General features: G+C 37.4%; 1 protein-coding gene across 8 annotated transcripts in view; it reads left to right on the forward strand.

Moving 5' to 3' along the window:
• The window catches only part of CADPS2 (calcium dependent secretion activator 2), a 477,558-nt gene that overhangs the window by 162,826 nt on the left and 290,823 nt on the right, over positions 1 to 23,909 (forward strand). For all 8 annotated transcript variants that reach the window (XR_009541940.1, XR_009541942.1, XR_009541943.1 and 5 more), the window contains exons 4-6: positions 2,156 to 2,236; positions 8,261 to 8,497; positions 13,813 to 13,934. Coding sequence is in view for 4 of the 8 variants with exons in the window: in XM_060156782.1 (XP_060012765.1) it covers positions 2,156 to 2,236; positions 8,261 to 8,497; positions 13,813 to 13,934 (440 nt within the window). In the remaining 4 variants the exon portion in view is untranslated. The remainder of the gene's footprint in view (positions 1 to 2,155; positions 2,237 to 8,260; positions 8,498 to 13,812; positions 13,935 to 23,909) is intronic.

Below are 23,909 nucleotides of genomic sequence, written 5' to 3' on the forward strand. Positions count from 1 at the left end.
CTCTGAGAAAGAAAACACTTGCAGACTGCAGAAGTGACTGAAACAATTCCATTTAAAGTTAAATAAGAACTGTTAATCTGAAGATACAAATAGTTAAAGATGTTAAATAATATTTTGTGGTGAAATATGAAGGAGAATTTTTAAGGCTTTAAGATGTTAAATGCTATTTCTTGGTGGAACTGTAACTCTTCACTGCAAGTAACCATTTTATTTTTTGTGGAAAAATATTTATCAGCATTTAAGCAAAATGAGAAGATACCCCATATTACGTTTACTGTATTTGAGGTATTGTAGTTAGGGTTCTTACACATAATTTTTGTCTTTAGGACCTTGATTTCGGTTACCTGGAATAGGCATTTATCATCTATTTTTTTCCTTAATAATTTTGTTAGTTTTTAATGTAAGTCATTTTGACTTCAGATGCAGTGAAGAGAGAGACTTGTTTCTGTTTGATTTTGAATATGAATCAATTAAAATAAAAAGTGTATTTTTTTTTGAGATGACATAGCAACTCCTTTACAACAAGGATTTAGTTTAAGAAAATCTTGGCTATTTAAAAACTTGTTTTTAAATAGAGTTGATTTTTTTATATAAACTTGGGAACGTATTTTTTGGAAAGGTGACCTTAGATCTGTTAAACAAACAGATAGATGGATTGATATAGAGGGACAGGTAGACTTCCTTGTGTCCCTCTTAACCTGTTTGTGATGGAGACAGGCACAGTGACCTTTCCGAACTCTTGGTGAAATCCCGGTGCTATAGGAACCAATTCCAACCTCCCTAATTTGCCTGCGAAGAGTAGGCTTATAAAATAGTCCCACCTCTCTCTCCAGCCCCATCTCTCATGAACCTTCCCTTCTTCCCCCTCTCCCCCCATTCCATTCCCCAAACCACTGTCTGCTCTCACCTCCAGACATTTGGCGCCCTCTTACTGGAGCACCTACCCTTCTTCTTGACCCTTCGTATACATTCCGACACCACCATCCTACTGACCTGCTTTGCCCCTACTCATCTTTTTCAGAATTTTTCTTATTAAGGCTATTTTTTTTTAATGTAACATGGTAAATTTGTAGTTCTTCAGCAAATGGACAAGTTAATCTTTTTCTTCTGGGTGTTTAATGTTGTACTCAGTACTAATCCAATTTTTAGATGGACTTTTACTAAAGTATGGTTGTATTGTGTGGTCTAGGCTTCTTAATGAGGGAAGTGGGAAAGGGGAAGGAATTAAAGAGAAACATTGGCCTTGTTCACATCTGTAACCCACCCAGTGCAGCCCACACTGTGCATGGCCCATAGGACTGCCTCGATTTAAGAGGTCTTAATGAACTAATACAGGGAGGTAGAAGGAATCATGAGGAAAAGTTAAAAGAGGTTATAGAAAAAGTTAAGGATTATGTCAGTGGAGAAGTTAAAGTAATATTCCATGTAGATGGAAATATCTATAAAAATGAGGATAGCATGCTAAGCTTTCAATCAAATTTAGAACAAGAGAATGGAATTCTAACGTGGTGCCGGTCTGTGAAGGGATTTCTTGGCAGTATGAGCCTGTTGGTACTAAAATGAGGAGCATGTGAAGACCTAAATGGTAGAAAGTTATAGCAATCAATCAAATAGTGCCTTGATAGTTTAGCACAAATAAAAACTTATTATAAAAATGAAGGAAATATTTTTTGAAAGATCAAGGAAAAAAGTGAAACATTACTCAGTATCTCACTATCCAGAAATGCATTCTGGGAATTTGAAAGAGCAAAACAAGAGATTTATCTATTTTGAACTATTTAGGACTGACCTTAATGAAGGCAGAAGGATGGCCTGAATAAACTTAATGACAGCTTAATGCATCCTCAAGGAAACAAGGACTTCTTGGTTTAGCTCTGTTGTGGACAGGTTGGGCAAAGAATTATTATAATTAGATTTTTTGGTAAGCTGAGCTATTAACCTTAGAGATTTATTACCTTTTTTGTGAGCAAACCACAATGAAAAGTGCCCAAGAAATTTAATTAGAGTGTCAATCTAATTAAACAACTTTCTGTGTTCCCAGTAGGTAGTTGAGAGAATTTATAAAGTTTTTTCAGAGTCATTTTGTCTTTGCTTTAATCTGTAGGTCACTGCCATTAAGTAATCATGTATGTGTGATTTCTGTTTTATTTTTAAGTTGGATAATGCAGATGAACAAGCAGCCCAGATCAGAAGAGAACTTGATGGTCGTTTGCAATTGGCAGAGAAAATGGCAAAGGTAAATTGTTAACTTTGATATACTGTACCACATTTCTTTCTGTACTTAGATTTCTGTGAGCTGAAAGAGTTTTGTATAGATAAAGCCAGCATAATTTTATTTTCTCATCTCCATGCATACCTCTTAAACCCAGGTACCTGAATGTATATTATCTAAAATGGAGCACATTATGTATTTTACATATCCATCCTTATATAAGATGTTTAAATTCAGTGGTAACTTTTATAGATTATTCTTAAAGCAGTGCCTGAATTTCTCAAACTGCCAGACTTAGAAGAATTTTAATACTGCACTAAGCATAATATAATCATGCTTAGTGCATGAGAGAAAACCATCCTGCCTGCAGAATCATACAATATATTCCGAAGTATCTAGCACAGTGCTTGGCACACAGTGGTGTCAACTAATATTTGAATGGATGAAAAATATAATTTGAAGTTTCTAGTACAGAGTCTCATAGGGCATATTGAATACCATATTTTGTTTACTTTTATTTATACAATCGTATGAACAGAAATAGATTTCAAACAAAAGCCATGAGTTTCTTTTTAATTCTGAGAACTCTTTGTCTAAATCATTCTCTAGTAAATTGATGTATTAATTTACTTCAGTGGTAAAAATAAAATTTTAGTCTCTTAAAATAGACTTGAGGTTATAATGCTGTTGATCTGAGAATAAGATTTTTTTCCTTTTGCTAAATGAAAAATGTGAGTATTTGATAGACTCTCCCTCCCTCCCTCTGTGTCTGTCTCTGTCCTGTCTCTCTGAAGAATCCTCTCTGTTGGGGATTTTTCTTCTTTTTAAAAACTTTAGGCATAACATGTATATAGCAAAGTGCACAGATTTTAAGTTTACAGCTTGATGAATGTGTATATGCCCTGTATTAACTACCTCCCAGATCAAGATAGTGAACTTTTCCAGCAGTTTAAGGAGATATATCCCATACTGCATGTGACTATTGAAGTTTTGTGTTTTTCAAAGAAAAATGTATTTATGAATATGTAAGTTTTAAGACTAGTACTGTGTTTATCTAAATGTGTATGAAATTTAAAAGTAGCCAAGTTGTTGAGAAATAGATATAAATAGAAATACATAGAAAATTGAGAGAAATTGGGTAACAGAGATGACCGTAAGTTGTGAGAACCAAGCCAAGGGCAGAGAGTGAAAAGACAACACACCTTGTTACCACCCTCTGGAGAGGTACTACATCATTCTAGAGATTCAGATGTGGAATTCATAGGCTAGGAATCAAGTATTAGCTTGAGGCTTTTGGAAGCTTTAGGGAGAGAAATGCATTCCCCAGAATCCTAACCTGAGTTGGAAGCTGTCTGTGTCTGGAAGGGCACTGCTCTTCTTGAAGCCCTGAGGCTAAGAGAGAATCCAGAGAGATGTGCCCGACAGTGTGGGCAGGACTCTGGACCTGTGATCAGCATTTTTCAGTTGCCTACTTGTATTTAGATTGTACCTGAGCTGAACACACTGTCATAAGTTGAACTTCTTCAAGGGTCTGGCTGAATATGTGATAGTTTAGATGAATTTCTAGAGGGTTACAGAACAGGATGGAAAGCCTTGGGTGTGTCCCCGAGCTCATGTCTGTGGAAGAGGATGTGTGGTGTGTGTGTAACCTCTGGACTGAGTGAGAGGAGCAGGGTCAGTGATGCACATATAGCAGCTTCTCTTTGCGGGGACCTTGATGATTTCATCAGAAGTGCTGATAAAGTAGAAAAAGCGTGGAGACAGGTGTCTGGGAACTGACTATACTGCTGAACTGAATGAATAAGCATTTTCAGAACTCTAATGGAAAACTGATGAATTCATAAAAGTGCTAACAAAAGATCAAGATAAAAAAAATTACATGGGACTGAGTGAACTGATGAGGATGATTATAATTTTTGTGACTTTCTGTTCGAATTAAAAAAAAAAAAATCCCACAAGGACTCAGAGGCAAAAAATATACAAATCAATTTTCACTTAAAGTAAAGGAGCTGTTACAGTGGAGGATTCCTGGACTGAATGTCAATATTATGACATAGTATGAGTGTGTTTCATGCTTGATAATTACAATCATTGTTGCTTTTGTTGTGGTCATCCATTTACAATGCTTGGTGTCAGTAAAAATAAAATACACTGTGTGTGTGTGTGTGTGTGTGGAAAAAAAAAAGAAAAAGCGTGGAGAAGGAAGGAATTGAAGCTGATGGGATTGGAACCACAACAACAGCAAAAACAACACCCCAAAATATAATGCCTTTCAGTAAATATATTGACATAGAAGATGGAGCATGTTTAATTGCCTTCTACTTCAGTTTCACCAAATTTAAGCCACCTTCATAAAATATAAGGCTAATTATAACTTACTGACCTTGTTGTCTTAGATCTCTACAATAATCCTGTGAATCCACAAGGGCAGATGATATAATGAATTTATTTTCTAGACAAGGAGACTGAGGTTTAGGGAAGATTACTTAACAAATCAGAAGACCTCAAACGCTGGTCTTTGGACTCCAGAGCTTAGGTTTGCTCTCTTAGGCCCTGATACCTCTTCAATCTCATAAATCCAGAAGTGTGGTTTATTCATAGTTTATAGTTTGCAGTCAACTATTAGTAGCACCTGTCATGCTTTACAACACAGTATAATAACACTGAAGCCACAGGGCAGAAGTCTGTTTCAAGGGATGTAAATATTGACTTTAATATTTTAGCCAAGGCATAATTAGGAAGTAGTAGGAGAAAAAAATATGGCTGGACTGGGCCAGAAAGACCTGTGGGCCAGATCCATGATTGCTGTTTCCTCAATATAGGCAACTTATTTAACCTTTTGGAGCCTGAATTTTGCTATTCATAAATTCAATGAATAAATATTTCTTGAACACCTATTAAGATAACCAGGCACTATTTTAGGCACTTGAGATATATCCAGACAAATGTAGTTCTCTTAGGATAAAACCAGACAAAAATATTCCTGCCATGCCCTCAGAGAGCTTACATTTTATTTGGGAGAGACTTACAGTAATTACTGTAACTGAATTATGGAAGATGAACATTTGCTACTTAGAAAATAAAGCAGAGAAGTAGAATCGGGAATGTGGGAGGGAAGGAGAGTGTTGAAAATTTCCAGTCAAGTGGTCAGGGTAGGCCAGTTCTTGGCAGTACTGTCTTTCTAGTACATCAGGGTCAGAAACTTGGAATCATCTTTGACTCCTTTTTTCCTCATGCCAAATTTATCAGGAAATCCATTTCTATCTATCTTCAAAGTATTTCCACGATCTGACAGTTGTCACCGCGTTCATCCTACCACTCTGGTCCATGCTTCATCTACTGGAAAGTTAAGAACTCTTACAGTGACTAAAGTTGAATAATGGAAATTTTATGGAGCAAATTTTTTTTAATGTATATAGTGCGTTAGGGCTGCTAATGGGCTAAGCTGTACAGAGGACTAAATTAGAACGTTGAAACTGTGGTTTATAGGAACAACTCACAGGTAAACTACAGAATAACCCTATTTCTGATGCTGTTCTAATTTAAAAGATCAAATTTAATATGTACATTAATTGTACAGTTGGTTTTGTTTCCAAGAAAGAGGCAACATAAGCAGGCTAAATAAAATTTATGGAATATTATCGACAAACCTCAAAGCTTTAAAAGAGAGTTGTTGGGGTTTTTTCCCCAGAGAGAAAAAGAAAATCTAGTATAGTCTATTTCCTGAAAAATTTGAAAATGCTGATGAAACAGTCAATTTGGGTGATTCCTGCCAGTCTCCTCCTTGAAAAATGATAATGACTGAAGTGTTTTTAATGAAAGCTAAGTAAGAATAGATTTTTTTTCATGTGCTAATGCTAAGTTTTCCATTAAAAAACACCTTAAAAATTTGGAGAAAATAACTGGTACATCCAAACTTTCAAACATGTGATATGTTTGCCTTTTGCTTTGCTAAAATGTTTCTAAAAGGCAAAAGTGTGACTGTTACATGAATATAAAATGAACAAACAATAATGATTGTACTCAGTGTATAATTAATGAGCACACTAGTTAGATGTCAAAACTAGTCTGAAGGGCATTTGAAAAGTAGGTGTTTTTAGGCAAAGTTAAAATAAGATTCAAGTATTAGATATAAAAGTGGTTAAAAAAAATCAGTGGTTAATTTCCAACAGGGATTTAAACTATAACCATTGGATTATCTTAGTCACCAGACACACATTATTTATATCTTTACCACACAAAATTCTACAAAGTAACGTGTGACTTCACTTGTAAACAGGATCTTTAATCAATGTAAACAGTAAATTGAACTAGGTACATTTCCCCCACATGGTCGGTCCTTGGATGGCCTTTGCTCACATATGACATTGGAAGGACCTGTTCCCTCACCTTTTTGCCTTATATCTGAGTTTTGGATGCTTTTTATGACAGCTTTTAAAATTAGTCCACAAATGTAAAAATGTTTTTATGCTTTATTTTATCTTTTTCCTCTTTTGCATGTATTGAAAAACTATCCAAAACATTATTCCCTGCATCCCCAAAGGAATCCAAGTTATTATATAACTGAGTAGTTATGTGTTTTTCCTGAGGATGCAAACTTACTGTGTGGGAATGTTGCTTCAAGCTATAGAGGAATATTAAAAGGATACTTAAGAATCTTCCTTGGGAAAGTTAATTATGGATGTAGATATTTAATCTCTCTGTGATATAAATATGCAATTTTAACATTGATTATATGTAAATTATTTTAAAAGAAATATGTCAAGGTTATATTGGGGGAGAAGAAAAACAGGTGGTCCAGGACTCTGGGACTGATTCATGAGGTGGTGCCAGATGCTCCTTTCCAGCCCATGAACAAACTGGTGCAAGTGAGTCAGACCAGGGGCAGGTTGATGAATGCATTGTGGATGTATTCCATTCACCCTGGAGATGGGGATTTCTTAGGTAACAGTTTGAATGATGCCAAAGGAGACAGTAGTAAAGGCATTGATTTTTCTGGAACATTAGGCAGTCATTCATTTGAATGATGGCAGCTTGAGGCTGTCATCCCCCAGCCAGTTTTATACCGCTGTCATTACATGACATCGCATTTCCCATCATAAAGCTGTATACCCTCTACCTTTCAGAGAGAAGACCTAAGTGCCAGGCTGTCAGAGGTTAAAGAAAGAGCCAAGAGTATGAGGAAACCTCACTTGCTATTTGTGGGAATGTAAATGGGTATAACCTTCTCCAAGGGCAATTTGGCAATAGCTGTTAATATCTATCTAAGTATCAATACTTGGAATGTCCTTTTAACTGAGTGAAAGAAACAGAAGTCTGATTGCAGACGTCTGAGGACTGAATGGCAACACTCATGTAATTTGGGAAGAAAATTGAATCTCCTAATTTGATATTATTACTTTTTCATGTACAGCTTTTATCATAAATTTACATTAGGCTTTAAACTTAATTTTTTCTAAACCTTTACTAAAAAAAATGAATTTATGGCAATAAGGGATCTTGATACATTTGTATGACATGAAAGTTAACTAATTTTAGAAGTATGGCCATATTTCTATTTCATAGTAAAGGTTTTTCAATTTGAATGCCTAACACATCAGTGGTATGAAAGAGAGATACTGTTAAAATGTTTGTTTCTTAACAGTCAGAGCAGTATATACTGAACATTCTTCTTATAGACCAGTTGTTCCAAGTATTTCAAAGATATCAGTGGCTAATTAAGATTCATCTATACACTAAAACTTTTTACATGTATGTTTTTTAGAGTTGGTTTTTTCCTTAAATAAATACCATATCAAAAATGAAGTTAAGCTGAAAATGTATATCATGTGATTCATTTTTTATGATAATGATCCTCCATAAGGTAGATAAGGTACAGTTAAATATAATCAAAATTGCCAAAGCCTGAGGCTTTAAAGCCTAGAGACTAAAGTATCATTGAGCATCGCAATTTCTAAGACAGTCGAGTATATAGCCATCATATAATCTTTTACGATAAAATTGAAATATGACTTGTGTAACATTATTATTTTAAAAATTATTTTCCAGGAAAGAAAATTCCCCAGATTTATAGCAAAAGAGATGGAGAATATGTATATAGAAGAGTTGCGGTCTTCAGTGAATTTGCTAATGGCCAATTTGGAGAGTCTTCCAGTTTCGAAAGGTGGTCCAGAATTTAAATTACAAAAATTAAAACGTTCGCAGAATTCTGCCTTTTTGGACATAGGAGATGAGAATGAGATTCAGCTGTCAAAGTCCGACGTGGTGCTGTCATTCACCTTAGAGGTAAGTGGCTTTATCCCGTGTTTGCTTCCGGCAGTGTAAATGAGGCTACAGGGTCATTTCCGCTGACCTTGGTGGTAACGTTTCGAATTTAAAGCAATGTAATATATTTTGAAGAAGTTAAATTATTCTTCATTTGCTAGACAATCAGAGAGTGAATGCCAATTAACGCAAATTGTCCTTTAAACGTAACAGTGGTGTTAGGGTTAAATAATAAAATAATACAAGTTTTGAGGCAAGTGTTCTTGGCGCCACCCAGGCTGGTGGAAATTTATTGGTAGAGTAAGCACTGAAACACGCTTGAGTGGAAATAGGATTTAAACACATAATTGAATTCTCTGTAATTTGGAAACTCCTTTCAAGCTTTTGGTTATTCTTGTTTTTAATCTGCTTTAACTACGAGATCATCTTTCTAGAATCAAATCGCATAAACCAGCTGTAGTGTACAGTATTGGTACTATAGATGATGAGAAGTAAAGACTTCTTCCTTTCTAGGATTTGCCGTTTCATTACAGGTACAGTAAATATCATTAAAAACAAACGAGAATAAATGTTGTGCATTTAAAACTGTGTTCCCCAAGACTTCAGAGTTTCATCCCTTTTATACAGATCACTGGAAACCAAAGACATTGATCCCTGACCCCTGCCACTGCTCCCTGTGGATATTTTTCATGATGGCATTTCCTCACTGCTCAACTCTGTATATGGGCTGATCCATGGATATGTGTATGGGTTTATACCCAACACCCGCACATACGCTTGCAATATCCAGCTTAAATTTTTAGCCTCTCAAAAATTCAAGCTTGTAACTCCTTTCTTGCGTTGTTATGTACTCTCTCTGCTAGGTCCCAGTACTGCTGTTTGAGTTGCTCGTTGACAAAGCAAAATGTGTGGAGTCTTAGGAGGTACAGCTTTAGATTTGTTTGTTGATGCCTCTTACACCTGACTTGCTTCGTTTATGGCAGAAAAAGCAAATGTCTGCTTCTGTTCTTTCCTCCACTTGTTCAACTCTAAGAGAAATTCAAGCTTGAGGATAAGACAACTGCCTGTCTTTCTTCCCTTCCAGGCTAACATTTTCTTTGTAGGTTAATAGATTCAATTCAGTGTCAGGGTAGAAATAGGCGATTTTCTTCTGACTCCATACCCAGTTCAGGGATTAGCTAATAACTTTGCCAAGTGGCTTTGTTCCTGGGTTTCTTCTCAATCTCTTTAACCTCATAACCTCAGGATGTTTAATTTGAAACTACATAGTATCTCAGGTGTAGAATTTCCCAATCATTCCTGCGTCAGGTTTCCTGCCAACTAAAATGAAAACTGCCAACTCTTTTTTTCTTAAGGTTTTGTACAAAACAAAGTCAATTCTTTAATTACAGTCTAACTTTTTCTAACAAGAGTTTGGCATTTAAATTCATTAATAATAAAAAATAATTTGGAAAGCAAATGATTTGTGTAATGTTTGAACCTACCATTATCTCTATAAGCATGCAAAACTGAAAACAGTTCAAAACACTTTCTCTTTTCTCTATTGTTTAAAAATCTTACACCATTGTTAAGTAATTAGCTTTTATGAATTGTCTTTCCCTTTTGAAAAGAAAATTATGCTCATGAGTTAGTTTTTTTTTTTTTTTTTTTGGCCGTACGCAGGCCTCTCACTGTTGTGGCCTCTCCCGTTGCGGAGCACAGGCTCCGGACGCGCAGGCTCAGTGGCCATGGCTCATGGGCCCAGCTGCTCCGCGGCATGTGGGGTCTTCCCGGACCGGGGCACGAACCCGCATCCCCTGCATTGGCAGGCGGACTCTCAACCACTGCGCCACCAGGGAAGCCCCATGAGTTAGTTTTTTTGTGAAACTATGAATTGTTATTCTGTGCTTCATTGCCAGTATGTTAAACAGGGTTGTTCAGTTAGCAATAAAAGGGTGTTAGGAGGATGAAATGAGTTAAAACTTCATTTTGCCATGGTCTGAGAAGCTTCCATATTTTTACAATCGTTTTGACATCCTCTGTTACTAGGTCTATATGAGGCAGATATTTTCCTATCATGGCATAGTACAGATCTGTTCCATGTTGCCTACAGTATTTTAAAGAGGAGTTGTGTCTCACAACAAAATGAAGTCTCTTTCAGGGCAGACTACACAGTGCTTGTCTATGGGACACCTGAGGGAATGGACCAGGTACCTCCTCCAGCCCCAAGGCCTCTGACCTCAGCCTAGCTAAATTGAATAATTATCTCTCGCCCATTATCCAGGCCTCACTCACCAGACACCAGATTTCAGCCTAATAACACTCTGAAGGGCAAGCAGTTAATCCATTTTAAGGGTTTCACATTTCATCCGTCAGGCTTAGAGCTGGTCCAGTGGAGAAGGAGTTTTTCTAGGAACTGAAGTCTGAGTCAAATGAATAAGTGCAGATTTGAAACACTGCTAAAAATTTTATCATTTCTTTAAAATTTCTACCCACTCCTCCCTTCTTGTACCACACCACCTAACATATAAATCAGTTATTTATTATATTTATTATTCATTATCTGGCTTTCTTTACTAGAATGTAAGCTTTAGGAAGTTAAAGTGGTTTTTTTTTCTTTTTTGTTTACTGAGATATCCCAGGAGCCTAAAACAGTGCCAACAGCCTAAAACAGTTGACTCAATAATTGTTTATTGAATTGGGAACTTTGATGGTATCAAAACACAGCAGTTAGCCTCACAAGATTACTCTTATGTCTCTTCATTTATGAAGCCTTCAGAGAGACTTATAAAGCAAGAGGCAAGCTAACTCACAAAACACTAGCCAAACAACGGTATGTTACAATTTAATATTCAAGTAAGGTTAGGAAAACGGTCATCCATGAAGTTATGAGTCTGTTGTAAGGGGAATGGTGTTAGTGGCATGAATATAGTTGATGTTCACACTGAGTGTTTTAGGGCCGGCAGACCCTGTGACCTCCTCTGTGTTTGGAGGTACGTGTGTGGTCCCCCTATTCACCATACTGCTCAGCTGCCTTTACCCACAACCCGCACATGCCTGAGTGCCATGTAACTCTGTGGGCGGACAGTGCATTATTCAGAAGCGTGTTATCTGGTTTCATATTTTGTACATGCCTCCCTTCTTTATGCTTCTAGGATAACTTTGTTTTATCCTGATTACGTCAGTTATCCAGAGATCTGGGAAGAAAAGGCAGAACACAGATCAGCTTTATTTTCTGTAGTTTCATTATCAAGTTTTACTGGCAATTGGTTGAAACAGTTGCCTAAGATAACTTAGGTTAGTTGATGGTCCATGGAATTCTTAGCTGCCTTTATCATTAATGATTGAGACTAGCTGCACGTTTCAAATTCCTTTTGGAAGTCAGATCTGTAGAACTGTGTTTTATTTACTTATATGTGTGGATTCATAACAGAAGTTACGTCTTTTGAAAGTGGCGATTCTGCAGGATAGAACATTCCCGGAACAGACGGGAGCATTGTTTTGAGGGACAGAAAACTGTTTCACAACTCGTATGTTTTAGGAGGTCCTGTTTATAGTAGCTTTGTAGTAGAGGTGACAGAAATAGTGTTAAGCAGATGCTTCCTTTCATCTCTCTTGCACTTTGGCTATTAAACACGCTACAGAAAGAGATGCAGGACAGTCATATTCCCATATAGGAACCAGTGCCATCAGGATTTCTAGATTTATCTTGTGTACTCAATTCTGCTTCATGTTTAGTACTTCATCTAAACTTCCTTGAGTATTAGAGCGACTGTGAAAACTGTTACTATTATCTATTAATTCTCATAGTCTGTTTTCAGTTGTCTTCATTTTAATTCATATGTTGGTATGCGTTTCAGTGTGACAAAATGACAAAAGCCTTGATTGGGGGAGGAAAATGGTTCTGAATTTGACCCGATTTTTTGGTGATCAGTTTCCCATATGTTTTTATGAAAAAATGCAACAAAAATAATAGACATTTGTATTTACCCAAAAAAAGCTGTTGTACCAGAACTGAAAGGAAGAAAAACTTCTTTTAAGATGGTTTGTTCCTTTGAGACTTTTTGCCTGAACTTTCATATCAGAACTCTATGAAGAGTGTAATGATTTTCATAATGTATTATTGTAATGTATTATAATAAATGACACACATCTTTTTTTTGTTTTGTTTTGTTTTTGCGGTATGCGGGCCTCTCACTGTTGTGGCCTCTCCCGTTGCAGAGCACAGGCCCCGGACATGCAGGCTCAGCGGCCATGGCTCACGGGCCCAGCCGCTCCGCAGCATGTGGGATCTTCCCAGACCGGGGCATGAACCCACGTCCCCTGCATCGGCAGGCAGACTCTCAACCACTGCGCCACCAGGGAAGCCCTGACACACATCTTTTTAGTGGATATTTTGGTAGCTACATGGCATGAATGATGCTATTAATATTGTTTATACATATACAACAGGAGATCAATACATGTGCATGTATAAAAAGGTCATTGAATATATTTTATTAATTTTGAGAATTTAGGAAACTTCATGATGCAAGTTTTGATTTTAAAAAACTATTATAAATGATATTTAGTAATAGTTATATTTTATGTGTACATCCAGTAAGAATGTTAGGTTACAATATTTTAAGATTGGCAGTCTTTTATACAGACATAAAAAGCACACTTGAAAACTATGTTCCCCTTTCCCCCAGGAGTTAAAAATATATAAGGTAATATCAGTCTCTCCACCCTTTTCCAGTAGACTACATCAAATTGGTATATACCTTTAATGGATGGGGAAAATTGTTTTCCTTGTCAAGTTAATAGTAAGATATTCATTGCCAAGTTATATTTTCCATATTTTCATAAGGTAAACAGTGGCTATGAAGAAAATTCTTTTATAAATGCTAGTAGTCATATAAAATAAGTGAACATAGAAATTTTCTGACGTCATGTATTGATATCAATGAATTGGTGTGATGGTGACAGTGTCTACCAGTCGCCTTATGTGGAATTCAACCTGAATCCTTTTAACACATGCACTGAATTTTCATTAATAATTCTGCTTTGCCTCATGCAGACCTGCCATAATTTCTTTTCAGGCTCTGAGTTTATATCTCACTTACTTCATTGTGGCTCATATTTAGAGACTTGAATCTCTCATAACTGGCAGGAGATGCGTCTTCAGATACCAGACTTTCTCAAAATGTTACTTGCCTTCCATGAACAAAGGTGGATTATAAAGAAGATAAAATACCATGATATTGCCAGATAATGTTATCAGTTGGTCTTCCTAATCATATGTAGTTCATACTGCCGTCTCTATTGCTAAGTGTTGTCAGCTTGACGAATCAGTGAAACATTTTTCTTATCCTTAGATTGTCATAATGGAAGTGGAAGGTTTGAAGTCAGTCGCTCCCAATCGAATTGTTTACTGTACAATGGAAGTGGAAGGAGGAGAAAAACTGCAGACAGACCAGGCCGAAGCCTCAAGGCCACAGTAAGCCAGCTGAAAAAAATGTGTTTTTCTTCCCTCTTTTTTTTTTTTTGCGGTACGCGGGCCTCTCACTGTTGTGGCCTCTCCCGTTGCGGAGCACAGGCTCCGGATGCGCAGGCTCAGTGGCCATGGCTCACGGGCCCAGCCACTCCACGGCATGTGGGATCTTCCCGGACCGGGGCACGAACCCGTGTCCCTTGCATCGGCAGGCGGACTCTCAACCACCGCGCCACCAGGGAAGCCTTTCTTCCCTCTTGAAGAAATGTGCTTTATCTCTTTGAAGAATCGTATGGCTTTACACTCTGAAACTGTTATTTGGCTAGCTTTGTCTCAACTGTGTTAGAATCAGTGTGTGCCTTTCTGGGTAATGAGGCTATAATTAGAGCTATGCAGAATCCCTGTGTAGCACAAACAGAAAATCCAACATGCAAATGTGAAGCTAATTATTAGGCAATTAAATGTTTGTAAGTCACTTGTAAGGAATGCATGTGTTGTTATCATGTGTTATTTAAAAGGCAGTGCTTGATCCTATTTCAGTTACTAGAAATGTAATGTATAGCTTTTCCATTTCTGTGTATTATAGCTCTGTGGTGGTGCTGAGGTAGATACCAGACAACGTCTTGGGATACTTTAGCGAGTAGGCTTGAGTTAGAGAACCGGTTAATGACTACCGTGCAGTAACTGGAGATGCTAAAGCTGTTCTTTGCTGGCAGTTTTATGTTTCAGATTCTGGGAGTGAGTTTAAGTTTGGAAGATGTTCTTTTTAACTGATTCAAACGTGGGAAACATCACAGTCTCTGGTAGAAATAACCACGTGGGCCAGGGGAATTTAAATGAAAATTGCCTGGCCTTCATTTGCACACTGCCTTTCGATAACACTTTTTCTTCCATTTAAACTTTATTTAGAATTTCTTACAGGCCTTAGGATTTTTGCCTTATAACGGTGTCAATATGTGGATTCTTCATTCAGGAAACATCAACCTCTGAGATTCTGGCTGAGCACTGGCTAGATAGAGATGAACGAGAAACTTTGATTTTCTTTGGGGCAAAGTCTAAGGAGGTATACAGAGAATTAAGTGTAACAGGACAGATGTGCACAAAATATTATGGGATTGAGAAGAAACAAACTGAAACTTCTCACCCTGCCTTACAAAGCCCTACAGGTCTCCCCTGACCAGCCTCTCATTACCTCTGGGACCTCACCTTGTCTCTCTGTTCCCCCGGTCAGTTACTATTCCGCCTCCCTGGACCTCATGAAGTTCCTCTCAGCCTTCTCTCATCATTGCACTTGCTTTTCCCTCTGCCTGCAGTTGCTCTGCCTCTTACCTTTTTTATAGCTGGATCCTTAGTACTGAGAAACTTAAACATCACTTGCTGAGAACAGCCCCTTCCTTTAGACAACGCAATGCTGAGGGGATATTTTCTGGCTCATCACGTGATAATTTTTAGATTAATCGGTTCCTCATCTGTGTATCTTGTACTGTTTCCCTTCCTCTGTCCTTTTGGACAGAGCTCTTGTCCTATTGATCTTATGTCTTAGCACCTCGTAGGTACTCAGTCAGAATTTACTAATTCATGGTGAAGTGAAAATAATGAGGATAAACAGCTCTTTAAGAGGTTAAAACCTCTCAAGAGGAGGCTGTGTGAGACAGAGAAACTGGGACCATTTCTAGCAAGGCATATGGAGTCAAGGGAGGGGTTTGGTGTCTGTTTTAAAAATTAGCTGGTTTAGTATATTCACAGTGTTATGCAACCATCGTCAATTTTAGAACATAGTCATCACCTCAGAGAGAAACTCTTTACCTTTTACGTATCAGCCTCAAATCACCTCAGCCTTAAGCAGCTACTAATTGACTTTCTGTGTCTATGGATTTGCCTTTTGGGGACATTTCATATAAAAGGAATCATATATAACAATAATATGTGCTCTTTGGTGACTGGCTTCTTTCACTGAGCATATTTTCAAGGTTCGTCCATCTTGTGGCATGTGTCAGGACTTCACGCCTTTTTATGACTGAATGATATTCCATTGTATGTATATACCACGTTTTGTTTATTCATCTAGGCTAATGAGAATTGGGTTGTTTCTACCTTTTGGCTACTGTGAATGATGCTGCAGTTAGGGCTGGTATACAAATACCCATCTGAGTACCTGTTTTCAGTTGTTTTGGGTATACAGCTAGGAGTGAAATTGCTGAATGATATGGTCATTCTATGTTCAGCTTTTTGATAATCTATCAAAATGCTTTTTCACAATGCACCATTTTATTTTCCCACCAGCAATGTATAAGAGTTAAATTTCTTCATATTCTCATCAGTGCTTGTCGTTTGACTTTTAAAAATATATAGCCATCCTAGTAAGAGTAAAGTGGTATCTTGTGGTTTTGATTTGCTCTCCTCTAATGACTAATGATGTTGATCATCTTTTCCTATGCTGTAGTAGCCATTCATATAGCTTCTTTAGAGAAAGAAATGTCTGTTCAAGTTTTTTGCCTAGTTTTTGAGTTGTTTGCCTTTTGGTTGTTAAGTTGAAAGAACTATTTATATATTCTAGATACTAGACCCTTATCATATATATGATTTGCACATGTTTTCTTCCATTCTGTATATTATCTTTTCACTTTATTGGTACTGTCTTTTGAAGCACGAAGTTTTACAACTTTAAGTCCAGTTTACCTAGTTTTTGTTTGTTGCTGTGCTTTTGGTGTCATATCTAAGAATCCAGGGCCAAATCCAAGGTCACAAAGATTTACCCCTGTGTTTTCTCCTAACACTGTCATAATTTCAGCCCTTACATTTGGGTGATTGACCCATTTTAATTTTTGTACATGGTATGATGTAGGGTGAAACTTCCTTCTTTTGTGTATGACAGTCCAGTTGTCCCAACACCATTTATTGAAGAAACTACTCTTTGTCCATTAAATGTTCCTGGTACCCTTTGGAAAATCATTTGACGATAGATACATGGGTTTATTTATGGACTGTCAGTTTCATTTCATTGATATATCTATATGTCTATCCTTATGCTAGTACCACATTATCTTGATTACCATTGCTTTGTATTGAGTTTTAAGATCAGGTGTGTGAGTCTTCCAAATATGTTCTTTTTCAAGATTATTTTGGCTATTCTGGTTTTCCATATGAATTTTAGGTTCACTTTGTCAATTTCTGCAAAAATTTTGTAAATATCACCAGCTTGGATCCTGATAGGAATTGTATTGAATCTGGGGTCAGTTTGGAGAGTATTGCCAACTTAACAATAGTAAGTCTTCCTACCCAGGAATGTGGGATATCTTTCCGTGAATCTAAATCTTTAATTTCTTTCAACAATGTTTTGTAGTTTTCAAAGTATGCTTTTTACTTCTTTGGTTAAGTTTATTGCTAGTATTTTTATTCTTTTTGATGCTATTATTAATGGAATTGTTCTTTTAAATTCACTTTTGGATTGTTCATTGCCAATGTATAGAAATACAGTTGATTTTTTGTATATTAATTCCATACCCTTGCTGAACTTGTTTATTCTAATAGTACTTTTTTACTGGATTTCTTAGACTTCTTACTATATGTCATTTGCAAATAGTGATTGTTTTATTTCTTACTGTCCAATCTGAATGCTTTGTATTTCATTTTTTGCCTAATTTCCCTGACTAGCACCTCCAGTACAATGTGAAATAGAAGTGGCAAGAAAAGACATCCTTGTATTCCTGATTTTAGAGGAAAAGCGTAGTCTTTCATCATTAAACATGATGTTACCTGTGCCTTTTACATAGATGCCCCTTATCAGTTTGAGGAAATTCCTCTCTATTCCTAGTTTGAGTGGTTTTTTTTTCCATGAAGGGGTGTTGGATTTTGTCAAATGTTTTCTCTGCATCTATTGAGATGACCATATGGTATTTGCCTTTTATTCTATCAATATGGTACGTTACATTATATGCTTTTGGCGGGGGGGGGGGTGTTAAACCAACCTTGCATAATTGCCACTTGGCCGTGATGTATATTTTTTTTTTTTTTTTTTTTTTTGCGGTACGTGGGCCTCTCACTGTTGTGGCCTCTCCCGTTGCGGAGCACAGGCTCCGGACGTGCAGGCTCAGCGGCCATGGCTCACGGGCCCAGCTGCTCCGCAGCATGTGGGATCTTCCTGGACCGGGGCACGAACCCGTGTCCCCTGCATCAGCAGGCGGACTGTCAACCACTGTGTGACCAGGGAAGCCCCTATAATTATTTTTGCTACTGGATTATTTTCTCTAGTATTTTTAAAATCTATATTCATAAGAGATTGGTCTATAATATCCTTTTTGTTGTTGGCATCTGTCTGATTTTATATTGGCCTCATAAAATTCTTCTACTTTTTGGAAGGGTATGAAGAATTGGTATTAATTATTTTTTATGTGTTTGGTAGAATTACCAGTAGAACCATCTGGAGATAGATTTTTCTTTGTGGGTATTTTCTGGTTACTAATCCTGATTATATAGTGAACCATAATAGCCCTGCTAGGTTGGGTTCTTGGTGAGAGCCCTCTTCCTGCCCTACAGATGGCTGCCTTCTTGCTGTGTCCTCACATGGTAAAGAGACAGATCTCATTTCTCTTCATCCCATAATAAGGACACCAATATTCTCATGGGTCTCCACTCCCATGACCTCATCTGAGGCCCCGTCTCCAAATACCATCACATTGGGGATTAGGGCCTCAACATATTAATTTGTGGGGGGGGGTGTCACAAACACTACCCTACTCTAGTACTCGTGATTTCTCAAGGGAGTGCAAATGCCCTTAGAATCTCAATGTCATGATGTTTTTACAGAATCTTTTCTTAAAGTTTTACTGAGGTATAGTTTATATAGCATAAAATTCTTTTACTGAAATTTAGATGATTTTTAATGAATTTATACACTTGTGCCACGATCATCACAATTCAGTTTCAAAACACATTATTTCACAAAGTTACCTCATTCCCATTTGCAGTCTTACTCACTTCCAAGAAAACACTCGTATGCCTTCTAGCTCTGTCATTTTTTTTCTGAACACTTCATATAAATGATATGCAAAATGTAGTCTTTTGTTCTGGCTTCTTTTCACTTAGCATAATCTCTACAAAGTCTTTTATTTAATTGATACTTAAATATTTGGTCAATCAAATGAGTTAATTTTTACGTAAGTAGTTATTTTAACAATAATTTTTTCCACAAATAGTAAAAGTTTTCACAGAATACGTCTCATTTTATTTCTAATAAACTCAATGTATTCATAAAGAGATGCTACAATAGGGAACATATACATGCATAATTTAAATGAATTAAAACACTTGTGAGTTAGAGAAAATATTACAGTTAAGCCTCCAATACGCTTTTGATTACTCTTTCACACGGAAATTTGGCTAAAATATCTTACCTGTTTCTTCAGGCAGACTGAGTTAACTTTTAAAAAGAATTAAAAGATTTTTGTTTTTCATTGTATCCCAGGGGCAGATTTCCTCAAAAATGTATCTCCTGAATGCTGACCAACTGCAGCTTTTCAGCAGTGGGGTGACTTTTATCTTGAACTCATCTTGCACAACAGGAAAGAGATTCGTCTCCTCCATCATCATAGTGAATTATGCCTTGGACACGTTTTCTAAATCTTATTGCTTCAACACTTTGTGCTTTGTTGGAGATCAATTCATTCTTCTGTCTGATACTAATTAAAGTGCCTTATTTAGTCCATATTTCCAATAAATGTAATCACGATTTCTAGCCATTGCTTATTTCATTCTTGTAATTCAGATTTCCTGCCGGCAGTTAACGTGGAAAACAGCATGTGAGGTTGGTACATGACTTAGAATATGGAACCTGGGATCTAATAAAAGTGGTGTTTAGAGACAAGTTTGATTTGTGAAGAGTGGTAGTGAGGTCATCTATTAAAGTTTTTTTTTAATTTTGATTTTTTAATATAGGGAAAGGTATGTAGACAAATGGTATTTTCAGTGGAGAAAATTCTATTACTTCTGAATTTTTAAGTCATCGTTTCATAGTCTCTCGGTCAACCAGGGAAAGTTTTGTTCTCTATGAATGAGGTACAGAAGCATTGTTGCTCCACTTTTATAGCTTCCTACCATTTCCAGACGTTTCATTATTTCAGTTTTAGCCCATACCCTTAACGATACCAGCTGAAAGGAAGTGGAGGGGTAGTCAGACGACAGCTGAAGCTGAAAGGGGGGTAGGGAGTGACTTGTCATGGTCATGTAGTGGTCACCAATCTCCCGATACGTAGTGATCTTAAAGCACTTTCCCTGCAGATGATGAACATCCTTTGAGTGCCTAAAAGCATAAAAGCTAATAATACCCTGTGGAGGGCCAAGATAGACCTTGGTTCTGGGGAAGTAGAAGGAAGGAAATGCGTTGTTAAAAACAAATCAGGAACTTGGGGGAGCAGGGAATGGGGAGTTGCTATTTGAGGAGCTTAAAGTTTGTCATGCAAGATGACTAAATTCTAGAGAGCTGCTGTGCAACATCACACCTATAGTTAACGACGCTGCATCATACTCTTAAGAATTCTTTAAGACGGTAGATCGCATGTTAAATGTTCTTGCCACACACAAGAAAAGATCCTGGGGAAGCCACGCTGTGTTTTGCTATACTCTCTATCTCGTTCATCCATAATGCTGTTTAATTAAAGACCTTTGAAGGTTAATTGGTCTCTGTCCCCACCCCCCTTCAAAGTAATAAAACAGAAAGGCAGGGAGCAGTAAGAAAAACTGATGAGTTGCATCATTAGAGAAATATATTTATGGTTTTTAGGATAGAACATTCTTCTACCTCATGAAAATGATGGGAAACACAGGCTTCACTACCCGTTTCTGGAAACTTTAAATTCTGAACCATAATTGTAATAATCTGTGAAACTATTGAAAGAATATTGCCGCTGTAAATGGAAAGCTTATCAGAATGACAAGCTACTAGGACAAGTGTTTAAGAGAGATTAAATACAGATTTCAAATAAACCAATAGAAAGGTAACCGTGCTTTTTGAAAACATAGTAGTTTTCATTTTAATTTACTAATGCCAGCATTAGTTTTGAAGTGTAATTCATCAGCCAGCTACTCTTGCTGATGAGAGAGAGACTATACTACATTTTTAAATGATCTATCAAAAAGTATGCCTGTTTTTAATGAATCAAAAGGAAAACACTCAAACAGCACACAAGTTTCATCTTTTATCATTTCCATCTTTAAAAATATGAGGTTCCTTCCTCTTACATAAATTCACCAGAAATAACATTTCTCTAAAACTCATACTGCTGGTGCTGAAGAAAATGAGGCCTAAAGAGACGAACACTGGCCATATACAGAAACTACATTCATGGAGTTTATTTGCAAGTAAAGGAAGCTAATGTGTGGATCCTCATAATTGGTGGCATCTGAATTAGAGGGGAAAATGTGATCGATGAAGATTCCAGATGCTTGCTGAAGAGCACTGATGGAAAACAGCAGTGAGAGAGCTTGGGAGAAAGTGTATGTAACTGTGATTATCAACATCTCGAGGATGGATTTGCAGCTTGTAAATAACTGCCCCTTATAATCCGTGACTTTTCCAGAGCAGTGTTTTGCAGTTGCTTTCATCATTATTTTATTTGTCTGGATAGCCAGTTTATTGCACGGGATAAATTTGGCAAAGTGTAAGTAGCAAAAAACTTAACTTCTCTTCTGGTACGGCTCTCAAACGTGCTCCAGGATCACCCTCCCCTGCCCTTGGGAGAGATCTTGGCAGAAACCATAGCTTTGCTGCCCATTTTCAGGTATTAAATAACATGTTCGGGTATTAAAATTTCAGACCACTTTAAGTCAAAACCTACCCATTTCAAAAGGGTAGGGTTTTCCTTTCCTTCCTCCCAGCTTTCCCAGAAACCTGCCCGGGGGAAAGGGTACTGCTCTCTGTTGCTCACATGCTTCTTGTTTTGCCTGCTCGTATGCTCTTTCTACCAATTTTGGGTAGGGTGGAGGTGGGGATGAGGGGAAGAGGTGAAGGGGCAAAATGTCTTTTAATGTAGGTACTGTTTGTAATCCTCTCTTGGGTAGCAAATGCCTTCTGTCATGGGGAATGTACGCATTTAACTTTTTCTCTGGTGCACTTCCTGGGAGACACACCTCGTGCTGCCCGGAACTACTGACATCACACCCTTCCGTCCTAGAATGATGCATCCTCTAGCTGCCTTCCTTCTGCTTCCCCTGAGCTACTGCTTTAATAACATCACCCACATATCCTCTTCCTGCTTGAATTTAACTTTCTTAGCAGATGGCTCAAGTAAATTGGAAGCTCCTTAAAGACAAAGGCTCTGTAATATACCTCCTGGTTCCTGTCTAGCACCAACCACAAGTAATATGGCTCATTGAAGTTTTTTTCTCTACTATTTAGAGTATTAAAAAATACAGCCTCTCAGTAGGTGTCAGGCTATGACACTTGAGCCAGTACCTACCCTGATTAACACGATGTTTAGTCCTCATTCTCACACCCCAAGCTCCCATTTTTCTAGAAATTCCTTGGAAAACATATTCACTTTAAAGGGCCATTTCTTCTGCTTCTGTGTGGTAACTTGAGGCTGGGATTCAGGATCTCTTCCAGATCCTTGCTGTGCTGACTACCCTGAGATGGGGGACCACCTGCGTAAACAAGATGACTTGCCAAGGGATAGACAGGCACAAGTTCAGTTTTAATAGAATCGATATATGATTCCTCTAGTTCATAAGTACTCTCCCCTAAAGCCCTTCTATCTAGGAAAGAACCTGCTAAATGCCAGTTCTCTCTCAAGCCACTTTCAGTCTCCCTTCCTTGACTTTACACAAAAAGGTACACCTCTAACCCAACTTGAGTCTTAACCACGGTGTGTTTGTTCTGGAGTGGAAAAAAACCTCCACATCACCTTTCAAAAGGAAAAATTTAGATGTTCCTGTTAGTTTTGGGAAAGCAATTTACCTATGATGTAATAAATCCTCCTGGAAATTAGATGGCGTCTATTTCTCTGCTTTCAGCAAAGTTGCTGAAGGATTTATTCAAGTTTTCAGCTGCTGAATGATGGAGAAATAGTTTTTGCTTATCAATCACTGTATTATTTTGGGACAGTCAAATAGGACGGAAACAAACAAATTGATAGACATTGCTATTATAGTGTCCCATCTACTTATTTTCTTAGAGCTTACAACAGAGAGAATGAAATTCTGGGTTAAAATTGACGCTGAACTGTCTCAGTGTATCAATAGATACACTGTGACCCGCTGTGGTCACCCGCGGGTATGTGTAGGCTTAAGCCTTTTTTAACTGAAAGTTTGTACCCTTTGATCAATATCTTTCCTTTTCCTCCACCCCCAAGGCTCTGGTAACCACCATTCTACTCTGTTATTATGAGTTTGACTTTTTTTGTTTTAGATTCCACATACAAGTGAGATCATGCAATATTTGTCTTTCTGTGTCTGGCTTATTTCACTTAAAGTAATGTCTTCCAAGTACTTCCATGCTGTTGCGAATGACAGGACTTCCTTCTTTTGTAAGGCTGTGTGATATTATATTGTATGCATATACATTTCCTTTCTACGATGGATATTTAATTTGTTTCCCTATGCTGACTACTGCGAATAATACTGCAGTGAACATAGGAGTACAGATATCTCTTCCAGATGAGGATTTTATGTCCCTGAGTATATACCCAGAACGGGAATTGCTGGATGGTTTGGTAGATCTACTTTTAATTTTTGGACAAACCTCAGTACTGTTCTCCATGGCAACTGCACCATTTTGTATTCCTACCAACAGTGTTACCAGGCTTCCAATTTTTCCAAATCCTTACCAGCACTTGTTATCTTTTATTATGTAGAAAATAGCCATCCTTAACGTGTGTGATGTGACATCTGATTGTGGTTTTGATTTACATTTCCCTGATAATTACGGATGTTGACCATCTTTTCATATATCTGTTGGCCATTTGTATATCTTCTTTGGAGAAATGTCCA

The sequence above is a fragment of the Lagenorhynchus albirostris genome, chromosome 8 (assembly GCF_949774975.1).
Source record: "Lagenorhynchus albirostris chromosome 8, mLagAlb1.1, whole genome shotgun sequence".
Lineage (NCBI taxonomy): Eukaryota > Metazoa > Chordata > Mammalia > Artiodactyla > Delphinidae > Lagenorhynchus > Lagenorhynchus albirostris.